This window comes from Coffea arabica, chromosome 6c (assembly GCF_036785885.1).
Source record: "Coffea arabica cultivar ET-39 chromosome 6c, Coffea Arabica ET-39 HiFi, whole genome shotgun sequence".
NCBI classification, from domain to species: Eukaryota; Viridiplantae; Streptophyta; class Magnoliopsida; order Gentianales; family Rubiaceae; genus Coffea; species Coffea arabica.
This window is the reverse complement of record NC_092320.1, coordinates 49,874,608-49,885,795: the sequence shown is the minus strand read 5'-3', so window position 1 is coordinate 49,885,795 and position 11,188 is coordinate 49,874,608. Positions and strand designations below refer to the sequence as shown.

General features: G+C 34.4%; 1 protein-coding gene across 5 annotated transcripts in view; it reads left to right on the top strand.

The window, feature by feature from the left end:
* Positions 1–2,283: 2,283 nt before the first annotated feature.
* LOC113693217 (kinesin-like protein KIN-7O) overlaps positions 2,284–11,188 on the top strand; it is a 28,556-nt gene continuing 19,651 nt past the window's right edge. For 4 of the 5 annotated variants that reach the window (XR_011816158.1, XM_072053818.1, XM_072053815.1 and 1 more), the window contains exons 1-13: positions 2,284–2,609; positions 2,700–2,789; positions 2,941–3,059; positions 6,046–6,159; positions 6,235–6,316; positions 6,788–6,855; positions 6,932–7,006; positions 7,140–7,285; positions 7,359–7,461; positions 8,801–8,881; positions 9,044–9,112; positions 9,210–9,269; positions 9,347–9,508. Coding sequence is in view for 4 of the 5 variants with exons in the window: in XM_072053818.1 (XP_071909919.1) it covers positions 2,483–2,609; positions 2,700–2,789; positions 2,941–3,059; positions 6,046–6,159; positions 6,235–6,316; positions 6,788–6,855; positions 6,932–7,006; positions 7,140–7,285; positions 7,359–7,461; positions 8,801–8,881; positions 9,044–9,112; positions 9,210–9,269; positions 9,347–9,508 (1,296 nt within the window). In the remaining variant the exon portion in view is untranslated. The remainder of the gene's footprint in view (positions 2,610–2,699; positions 2,790–2,940; positions 3,060–6,045; positions 6,160–6,234; positions 6,317–6,787; positions 6,856–6,931; positions 7,007–7,139; positions 7,286–7,358; positions 7,462–8,800; positions 8,882–9,043; positions 9,113–9,209; positions 9,270–9,346; positions 9,509–11,188) is intronic. The other variant, XM_072053817.1, reaches the window with a different exon arrangement.

The following is an 11,188-nucleotide window of genomic DNA, read 5'->3' as shown; positions in this document are numbered from 1 at the left end:
GAGAAAAGAAAAAATTATTTTCATATTTTAAAACTTCTAATCCTATGCCCAAGTTTTAAAATATAAATGAGCATTTACATTTTCTAAATTTATGAAGTCAAAATCCATCAAAACGCTACTTAATTCATGGTAACTATTGGAGTTAAAAGCTCCAAGTTTCAAATATGAAGCTAGTGAAATTTTTCAAGAATTACTCTAGCTAAACCGCTCAATTTATGGTTCATTTTCATGGAAACCAAAGGTATAAGATTAGGAGGTGAAATTCATCTCCCAAGTATGAAATGAGGTGCAAATAATCAAGAAGGTTAGGCTTGAAACCTAGAAAATGTTTTCAAACCACTTTGGAGTTTTTGTCACTTCATAAGAAAAATTTCAGTTTTGGCAATGTTTTTTGAAAAATCATAATTTGAGTTCCATAAGTCTAAAAATTGCAAATCTTATACCTTTGGAAAATAGACTCAATGAATAAAACTCTCTAGAAGACATGTTTTCCAGATTCAAATAAAAAATCAGTCTAATCTTAGCTCTAAATCACTGCTTTAGTAAAAACAGAGCAAAACAGTCTTGAATTTCAGTGAAATTTGAAAATTTAGAAAAATTCATAGAAATCGAACTAGCCTCTGAAATTTGTACTACTGAAAGAACTCCAAATTTAGTTTCAAACACAATAAACGGAATTCAATTTGAATTTTTCTACATCAATATACAATAGTTTTTTGAAATCTGGTTTTTGAAATCTGAAACACGAACTTCCAACTTTGGAACACCCGATGCAGTTTCTAAACTAGGTCATATCTAAGGCTACACAAGTCCAAATTTAGCATGGTTTACGGCGTTGAAAACTAGATTCAAAATACTAAAAATCACTAGAAGAAACTATCTTCAAATTCATTTTGTAAGGGGAGTGAAATTGAGTTACAAACTGCAGCTGTGCTTGTCTCACGATTAAAACAGTAAGAGAAAACAGCCAATTTTGCCGGTTCACTACAACTCATAGAAAATGAACTAGCAGGTGTATTTTATACCGTTAGAAAGCCTTCGGAGTCTAGTTTCACATGCCATAAACGTCACTTGATTTTGACTCCTATACAAAAAATTACGTGCTGTTTAGTGCACACTAGTCGGGTGCCCTGATCAGAAATTTCCAGGTTTGTTTCCCTCCTTTAAACTTAACTTTAACTCATTCAAATGAAGTGATTTTTGGAAGATAATTTACACACACATAACCCAACATGTAGCAAGCATTTTTGCGTCAATTTAACTGCAAATTTCGAAATTAAAACAAGAGAATCACTCCCTCAAAATTTCGGACAGCAGCCCTAGTTTCTTTCTCTCCAAATTTTTCCTCAAACTCTCAAACCAAAACCAAGTTAGAATTTACTAAAACAACAACCAACAGCCAAGAAATCCTCAAGGCCACTACCTAATAATCTTCCTCACGGTATCTTCCTAAGAGTAAGTCAAGAAAGCAAGAATATCCTCAAGACATGCTACCTAATGTAAAGGTTCATGGAACCCATCAACAACCCAAAGTTTATCTAGGTAAAAACTAACTAAAAGATGAAAGAAAAATGGGAGTTTGGAGGGTTTATCTTCTTCCAAGGATAGCAAGCAAAACCTCAAGAAACCAAGCACTAAACCTCCAAAAATCTTCCCTCCTCCAAGTCTTCTACCAAACTTGAAGATGACCCAAAGTGTGAGTAAGGTTAGAGCAAGTTTAGTGAGCAAATTGGAGAGGATGAGAATGAAATTTTTGGCTAAAGGGGGGAAGAAGGGTTTCGGCCAAGAGGGAGAAGAAGAGAGAGGGTTTTGTGTGATTTTTGTGAAGTGATTTGATGAAAGAAATAAGTGACATAAAGCTACTTTTGAGGGTGCAAAAATCAACAATTGAATAGTTGTCCGTTAATGCTCCTAATTGAGTTTAATTCAAATCACTCACCTCTAATCGCTCAATTAACTTTTCTTAGTCTACAGTTGATCATCCTTAATTCTCCAAAACTACTGCACTCTCAGACTAAATATTATCTCAAAAAATGTGTTTATCTAATTTTCACTAATTGGGTGATAAAAAAATTAAGTTTAAGAGCAAGCGTGTTAAAAATATAAAATGAGACAATGTACCATACAGATGTAATTAAAATGAATAAAATAAATTAATTGAAATAAATAAATAATTAAATAAACCCGTTAAAAAAATTTTCGGTTCTCACACAAAGTCCTTGACAACAATCACAACTTAACAAATGTAGCTCGACATTTTGGGCATTAAAGCCCTCAGCAAACAGTTACAACTTAAACGACAGCAGCAGTAGGCGGCGTTTGTAATTTGTCTCACTTACCCCGAAAGGCAACTCCACCAGGCGGGAAAATAAAATATTTAAATACTTCCGCAAATCATTTCCCCTTCCCGCCGGTGTCGAAACCCTAACGATCCAGCCTAACCAATCGGTTTCTCCGACTCTTTGGTCGGACAGGCATAATCATGGAGAGAATTCATGTATCCGTGAGGGCAAGACCGTTATCTCCAGAGGATGCCAAGAACAGCCCATGGCGAATTTCGGGAAATTCGATATTTTTGCCTAATCAGACTTCCTGCAAGTTCGAATTTGGTAGTCTCCTTTCTCATGTTTGTCTGCAATTGAGTTATTTGGAAGTCTTCTTTTATTTGGAGTTTGAGATTTTCTTGGTTTTGGGTTTAGATCGAGTTTTTGAGGAGAAATGCAAAACTGCGGAGGTTTATCTCGCTCGAACTAAGGACTTGGTCGCTGCTGCAGTTCGTGGGTTTAATGGTAATTGGATTGTATCAAGGAAATGTGTCAATTCTTGCTTTTATGACATGTACTCAATGCTGATTTAAGTGTGTGAAGGAATTAGAATTTTGGTTTCCATACTTTTTCCGTGGCTCAAGCTTAAGAACATGTTTCAAATTGTTCTGTTTAGGGACTGTTTTTGCATATGGACAAACAAGCAGTGGTAAAACCCATACGATGCGCGGGTCAGCTTCCGAGCCTGGAGTCATTCCTCTTGCTGTGTATGATTTGTTCAAAACTATACATGAGGTAGCTGTCATTTCTTCCAGCTATGTATGAAGTCTTAATTTCTTCTGCTCATTTTGCCTCCTATTACTATCACAACAACTGATAGTGTGCTGTAACCCAAGCTATTTGAACCTTGCACTGTGCTGTAGTGGAGATTTTTGACTTGGTTTTCTTTTTAATCTACATTTATGCTTAGGGTATTGTTATATTGAACGTTATAGTGATTTTATTACATGGTTGCTTTACATACAGGAATTACAACAGGCTATGAATTCAGATTGTGTATGCACCATTAATACAACCTAGAGTGCATATCCCTATGTGCTGTAGCCTTAGGGGAACCCATGGGCAACTAACAACTATTATTGCTACAAAATTAGACAGCATAAATGCTGATTGGAAAATGACAGTTTTGATTCCTTATACGTACAGCTAGTTCCCCTTAAGTTCCTCATCTATTCTTGTGAACACATTTAGTCTTTATCTTCATACTCTAATTCAACTTTAGTCAGTTGTCTATTTCAGGGGACATTTTTGGTCCCTTAGTAAATATGTATAAAGGCATTTTAAAAGGCTTTAGTAAATTAGCTGTCACACCTGTAGACTCCTATTTTAAGAAAAATTAAGATAAAATAAGATTAAGATTGCTCCGATTCTGTTATAAATCCACTAAAATCAAAATAGATTTAGGTCAAGATATTACATACTAGTTGAAATCTTCGAATGAAATTATTTCATAGCTATCTGCCATAATTTCCGCTAATTTTCTTTCTTTGCTTTAGAGTGCCTGGATAAGTTTCTATGGGGGCACTTTGAAGAGTTCCTAAGGTGTCAATTATTACAGGCATATGGTTAGCTGTCCTTTGGGACGAATTGGAGAGGAGGCAGCACTAAATTTTTTTACTGGAAGATAAGGGACCAAAGTTGCAAGTAGTTACATGAAGATAAGGGGCCAAAATATGTCCACTGGAATATTAAGGGACTAAAGTTACAATTGGGTATGAAGATAAGGGATCAAATCTGTCTAATGAAATAAATAAGGGACTAAAGTGCAACCTGATACAAGGATAATGGACCTAAGCTGTCATTTTCTCTTTGTTAATACTACAAAAGCTTAGTCTAACTGGCAAACATTTAATATAATGAGTTCCTAAGAATCTTTTTTTTTTTTTTTCCTGAAGAGTGTGAGAAGTTCCTCTCTGGCATAGGAATCTCTAGCAATTCTTACTTTGTTATCTCCTGATAGAATATACCAAACTGTGCATAGCTTTGACTCAATTTTGCAGTTCATTGTCAGCTAGGCGTAGCAATCTGATGCATAATGGGATGGAGGAGCAAGATTTACTTCTTAGCTTTGAAATTTTACTTTTGTACATAACTAGGAGTGTTATGTAATTGTGAAGACTGTGCCCTGGAATTCAATTTATGCAAACATAGGTATAGGCTATGAGTACATCAATAATAAGTCACAAACTGTGGTCACTTCTTAGCAGAATTATGTAAATATATCGTATGTTATGTAAATTATTTGAAAATCAACCAAGGATGTGCCTACAAAGTAACAATTCTACCCATCTACAATAAGAGCCCCGTTTGACAAGTGAGTTTTTTGAGTGTTTGTCTAAAATTTTACTGTAACTTACTGTAGAATTTGTAGAAAAATTTTTTGAAGCGTGTAAATTTTTGGAATTTTTGAGGTGTATAGTTTAAAAATTTTGAGAAATATTTTGAGGTTACTGTAGCTAAAGTTGTTAAAAAACTTGTAGCAAACAAGTTTGGCCAAAAACTTGCTTGCCAAACAAGGCCCTGCACCATCTCAAGAAAAGAGTTACAACCTGAGATCTTTGATGCAATGAAGACTTAGGTTGTGAATTGGGAGTCCCTGGGTTTGATGTTCCTTTGCAATTACTGTAGTAAGGCTACATGTTTTAGGGCTGTGCTCTCAGATGAATTTATGTCTACTTTTAACAAATCTCATATTTGGATGATAATGTTTGATTGCTATATCAGCATCATGTATTGTCATTACGCGAACAATGACTTTATGCTCACTGCATTTTAGCATGGCTTTAAACCTATATCCAGTTTGAAAAAGTTTTCATGCCAACCTTTGATTGCTATATAAGCATATTCGGATGACAATGTCTGATTGCTATATAAGCATCACGTATTGTCACTAAGTATGCAAATAACGTTCTTTGTGCTCACTGCATTTTAGCATGGCTTTAAATCTATATCCAGTATGAAAAGTTATCATTCCAACCTACAGTTGTCCTTTTTCCTTCTTGAAGCATGGTGGACCTATGGAGGGGGTTTAACTGCTGAAGCAGTTTTTGCAACCATAGATTGTAAATCATTGTTAATAAGGCAGCAAATAAGTGTTTACAACATATAATAAGATGTTGATAGCGGGACATGGGTATAAACTTGTTTGATCTTTTCGACCATTCAAAGTCAGAAACACTTCAAGTGTTTGACCGTGATGAGCTTGATCTATTGTTAAGCTTCAACAACTTATTAGCTTACATGGACCAAGCAAGACTATGTGAGGTTTAGTTAATTTTTTTTTCAATCAAATAGTTTGAGAATGAGCTTTATAGCTTTAGTTATGCAATCATGCAGCTGGCTTTCAAATTAAGCATGTGCATGACACCCATGTTTCATGTATTTTAAACTGTTGAGGGATTATATTAAAGATTTGAAAGCACTTAATTTGATAATAGAAAATTTTCTTCTTTAAGTCTTTTATTCCCATATAGTACAATGTGTTGAAAAATATTTAGCGACATCAAATTCTTGCAAATTAATAAATCACCACTGCTATTGTGACTTTATGGTTCAGACAACTCACCATAGCATAATCATTTGTTATTTGGTTCAGCTAGTATATTGTTTTCTTCAACATGCTTATTAATGTATAATCTACTAGATCTGCAAGATGAATAGTAAGGTCCTGGTTTTACATATTGAGAAACCTTGGATATTTTGTCTAAAATTTTACTTCCAGGAAGTGGATCGAGAATTTCTTTTACGGATGTCATATATGGAGATCTACAATGAGGAAATCAATGATCTCTTAGCTCCTGAGCACCGAAAACTGCAAATACATGAAAGCATTGAGGTACTCAATTATGTCTGATGACCATTTACCTTATATGTGATCCTTATAAACTATTCACTCATCCCTCAAATCAAGAGGGGAATATTTGTTGCTGGTTTAAGAGAAGAAATTGTGGCCTCCACTGAGCAAGTTTTGGGGCTTATGGAGTTTGGCGAATGTAAGTTCCAAATTTACTCGATGTAATTGCCCTTCGTTTCTCACCACAACATTTCTTGTATTCTTTCATTTTCTTCCTTTGAGTAATTAGAAGTTGACTTTTGGGCACCCGAACTAAAAAAGAAGAAAAAGAAACCATTTCTGATATATAGCTATATCTGTTTTCTATGTGGCATAAATATGTATTCTTTTCAAAATGTTGCTTCATGTAGTGTGAAAAGTTCCAACACTGAAAAGAATTTCATCAAGGGTTCAATTTTAAGATGTGCATACAAATTTTTTATGCAGTTCAGAAGCTGTTATGTTGCAATTAGTTATTGTCACTTGGTTGTTCTTTCTTTTCCTCTTTGTAAGAGGAAGGAGAAGGGCTGGGAGCCCTTGGAGCGGGGGGGAGGGAGGAAGAAATGGTCTGTCTTGTTATTGAAATAGTCAATCTGCAGCCAACAATTTGTTTGTTGTTCCTCTTTTACAGCTCATCGTCATATTGGAGAGACAAATATGAATGTGTACAGCAGTAGATCACATACAATATTCCGCATGGTGGGCCTGCTTCTCATTTAAATCTTTTGGTACTTGAGTATTTCCATTGATTTTTACTAAGTTGCTGCTGCTTTAGATAATCGAGAGTAGGGAGAAAAATGAAGATGCAGATTCAGACAATACATGCGATGCTGTCCGTGTATCTGTTCTGGTATTATACATGGAAGAATTAATATTGTTTTTGCTATTACAATTCTGCCAACCTAAACTGCATATAAAAATTTTGTGCAAATTTTCTTAGTTCTCTTTTTAACTATCTTTTTCCATGTGAGAGTTCCTTTTAGAACTTGGTGGACTTGGCTGGTTCAGAACGTGCTGCAAAGACTGGAGCAGAAGGAGTTCGTCTTAAAGAGGGCTCTCACATCAACAAAAGCCTGATGACATTAGGAACTGTGATAAAGAAACTGAGTGAAGGTGTTGAGAGCCAAGGGTAGGCTTGGAACTGTTCTAAAGTTATCGTTTATAAATTCCCCAGAGTTTGTGATGCATATCTTGAATTGCAGTGGCCATGTTCCCTATCGAGATAGCAAGCTCACACGTATTCTACAGCCTGCACTGGGTGGAAATGCCAATACTGCCATCATATGCAATATTACACTTGCACAGGTGGTGACTTTGGCATGACTACTGCAAATTGTTTATAATGTCCCAATAGGCCAATGATATCAGTGGTTTATTTACATTATTCTGGAAATCTCAATATTCATAAGACAACTTGTCCATCATTTTCATTACAAAATTCTCGTCTCTCTCTCTCTCTCTCGCTTCATAGTGTTGTGGGTAGCATGGCTTTTTTTTTTTTTTTTTTTTTTTTGTATCTAATTATGAATCCCTACGGCTCTGTTTGTCGCATAACCATTTGAATCATTGCTTGCTATTCAACTCTTTGGTCCTAAGTTTCTTGGTGGCAGTGACATGTTTGATGCACATGCTTTTTGTACTCCTAATCGTTTAGTTGTGGCCAAGCCTTGAAAAATTCTTTGTTTGGGAGAAGACTTTATTGTTCAAGTAGCTATTATGAAAAAAGGCCTCCTACAGGGATTTTGCTGGCGAAAGCTACACATACTTCAACTAAATCCTAGTGAGAAATTGATTTGTTGTATTATTACGTATTAGGTGGCAGGTATGATACTGGCTGCAAGAATAACTTGTTTGACTAAAAATTATGATTTGAAATGATGGAAGTTCTTGATTTTGACTGTAGGATTCCAGTTAAACGTGTGCTATTAGGACTTAACATTCTTAACTACAGACAACTTAGTTAACTGTACCCTGTGTATGCCTCAAATGTCTTGTTAATTAAATTACTACTTTCCTAAAGTAAATGATATAACCGTCTTATTCAATTAAAAGAACAGGTACCCATATCATTAAGATGTAGAGTTACAATATATATGCTTCCTTCATTATCTAATCTGAAATATATGCTTCCTTCATCATCTAATCTGAAATATGATTGCTGATGACTATTATAGTGCACTGGTCGTCTGATTGTATCTGGATTATCACTACAGTATTAATACACTGCAAAGAGTATTTTATCCATTCTCATACAAATCTGGTGATCTGTCAACAAATTTCTTAGTGTGAAATTCTCATAATGATTTCCACTAACTTAAACTACTTCTGAAGTAAACACAAACAGATTTTGCTATTTATTCCTTAGAAAAATCATCTTATAGTTACTGTATTTTGAAAATTTGAAGTATGGTATAACAGATTTATTTTCTACTTTGATTTTGATCTCTTATTAATTAAATCCTTCTTGTGCATATCAAAATCTTAAGTGATGAGTTAATTCTGCTGTTTGGATTAATTTTACACCCAGTTTGTGGTGGCAAAAATCCAATCTATTTTTGGTATCTGTTGCACGGTGTGCTTATCACATTCTTGTTACTCGGCAAAATGTTCTTTCCATCCATAACTGCTCTTTATTGGATTGCAGACTCATGCTGATGAGACTAAAAGTAGTCTTCAATTCGCTAGTAGAGCATTACATGTAACAAACTGTGTTCATGTGAATGAGGTCTGTTTTTGGTTTCCTTGTGATTTTAGTATTACATCCTTTGTGTACCTCTCGTTATTATCTTATGAGTGTCCCTTGAATTGCTTCAATTTGTTTCTCTGTTTTCCCTTCACTGATTAATTTTGATGCACGTGTTAACCTATTTCACATATTGATTGATAGATACTGACTGATGCTGCTTTGCTAAAACGTCAAAAGAAGGAGATAGAAGAGCTTCGGGCCAAATTGCTGGTGCATATTTTTACATTAGGACATAATAAAGTCCATGACTTCATGTTGACAATACTTTGAAAGTTTTTATTAATTTCTAAATTTATCTGTGCTCAAGGATTCCCATTCAGAGCATCTTGAAGAGGAGATTCTCAGTCTACGCAATGCTTTATTGAAGGTTTTTCCATAATTTATTGCACCATCTATCACCTTAAACAAATATTTCATAGTTGTTAATCTGAGTTTTCTATGTAGGCTGAGCTTGAGAGGGAAAGAATGGCTCTAGAGTTGGAGGAGGAAAAGAAAGCTCAGGGTGAGCGTGAGAGAAGATTGCAGGAACAAGCCAAGAAAATTGAGAATTTGAGTTCTATGGTTTTGTGCTCTAATAAGAATGAGAATCATGACATCTACAAGAAGGTTTTTGATTCAGTTGGCATTTCCTTTTTTCCATGTCAAATTTTCACAGTAGTATGTATTTTGAAAGCTAAAACGATTTGAAGTGCTTGACTCTATTTTCCTAAATTTATTTCTATTGAATCTAGTCTTTGTAATTTTTTCTGTATATCCTTAAAATTAAAGGGGAGAATTTTGTACATCAGAATTGCTCTTGTGAATTGATTTATAAAAAACTTTCATGTTCTTCTTCCTTTTCTCCTGAAACACTGCAGAGAATAGTTACATGTATAAAGAAACATCTTACGATACCTCTTTGGTGTATATAACTACTAAAATTTGTTTAAACTTCTCAACAAGACATGAAGGGCTTCATCTGTTTCATAACATATAGTGTTTATTCTACTTTTTTTTTTTTTTTTATAGCATTGGTTGTAGACATGGGATGAGGCTTTGAATTTGTGCAAGCAGACATACTTTAAAGTAGTATGCTGGTGATATACTTTGAAAGTAGTAAATGATGCGGCATGTAGCTATTGGGTCTGTTTTTCTGTGCTACTGCTAAATGCATTAATAATTAGATTAAAAAGACAATTTATTTCAGTAGGAAATTTATTACTAAAGTTTTAGCTGCTGGACATGACGGTAAAGGTAGTGCAGCAAAGCAATCCGCTGGATATTGGTCAGAAATTTTCTTTTAATCATGTTCCCAGGGGTGTAAATATTGGTCAGAAATTTTCTTTTAATCATGTTCCCAGGGGTATAATCTGTTGGCAGACTTCTTAGCAAATGAAGGTTGTAAGTAAGGTTTTTTTAATATGATTTGTTGTCTTTGCCTAGACTAGCTTAAGTTTTGCTTAGTTAGATAGAATAAGATGTCTAAATAGCCTGGCTTTATTATGTATTTATCATTCAGCTGTTGATGGCTCAAACTTGTTAGGGTCCTTTACTCCTTTACCAAAACCCTCGTCATTTCAAGGTGGCTTTCTCTAAAAAGAAAATTGTAAGAATAAGATGCCCTTCCTGGTTTTCAGAAAAATGGTACATGAATAAAAGAATCAGCATTTTGAAAGAGAAAGAAAATACATGCTTGAGATTTATTCTTATGTATATATCCTTCTAAAACATGACAATTGAATGTTAAAAGTTTTTAAAAATGAGATCCAAAGTAAATGCTGTTTCTAAGTTAAGAGTTTATTTAGTACTATAGTATTCTTAGGTAGTTTAGAGAAGTTGGTAACCATTCTTATTTCTTCTTAATAAACTTACAGGTTAAGAAACCAGAGCAGATAAAACTCTTACACTTAATAGGTGTGTCATTTGAGTTTGTGTTGTTTCCATGTCAGTTTAGGGGTACAAGCAGTTTGTGACCTTTTCATACTCCTGTTTGTGGGTATTGATTTGAGTATTGATTATTGTTAATTCCATTTGCTGTAAAAAACATACAGAAAATGATAATAGGAATGAGTTAGATTTTGATCCTAATTGTGAAGTCTATATAAATCTTCACTTTACTTTCAAATATGAGAAAGAAACAAAAAAAATTAAGTTGGTTTATACATATGAGGATGCTGGGCATATCTGTGTAACCATGTCCAAGTCTTTGGAGGTGTTACTGTATCTTAGTTTTTGAAAATTAATGAATCTGACACCTAGACAGGTATCCATATCTGGCACCCAAACCCAATATGGTGTATCCATAGC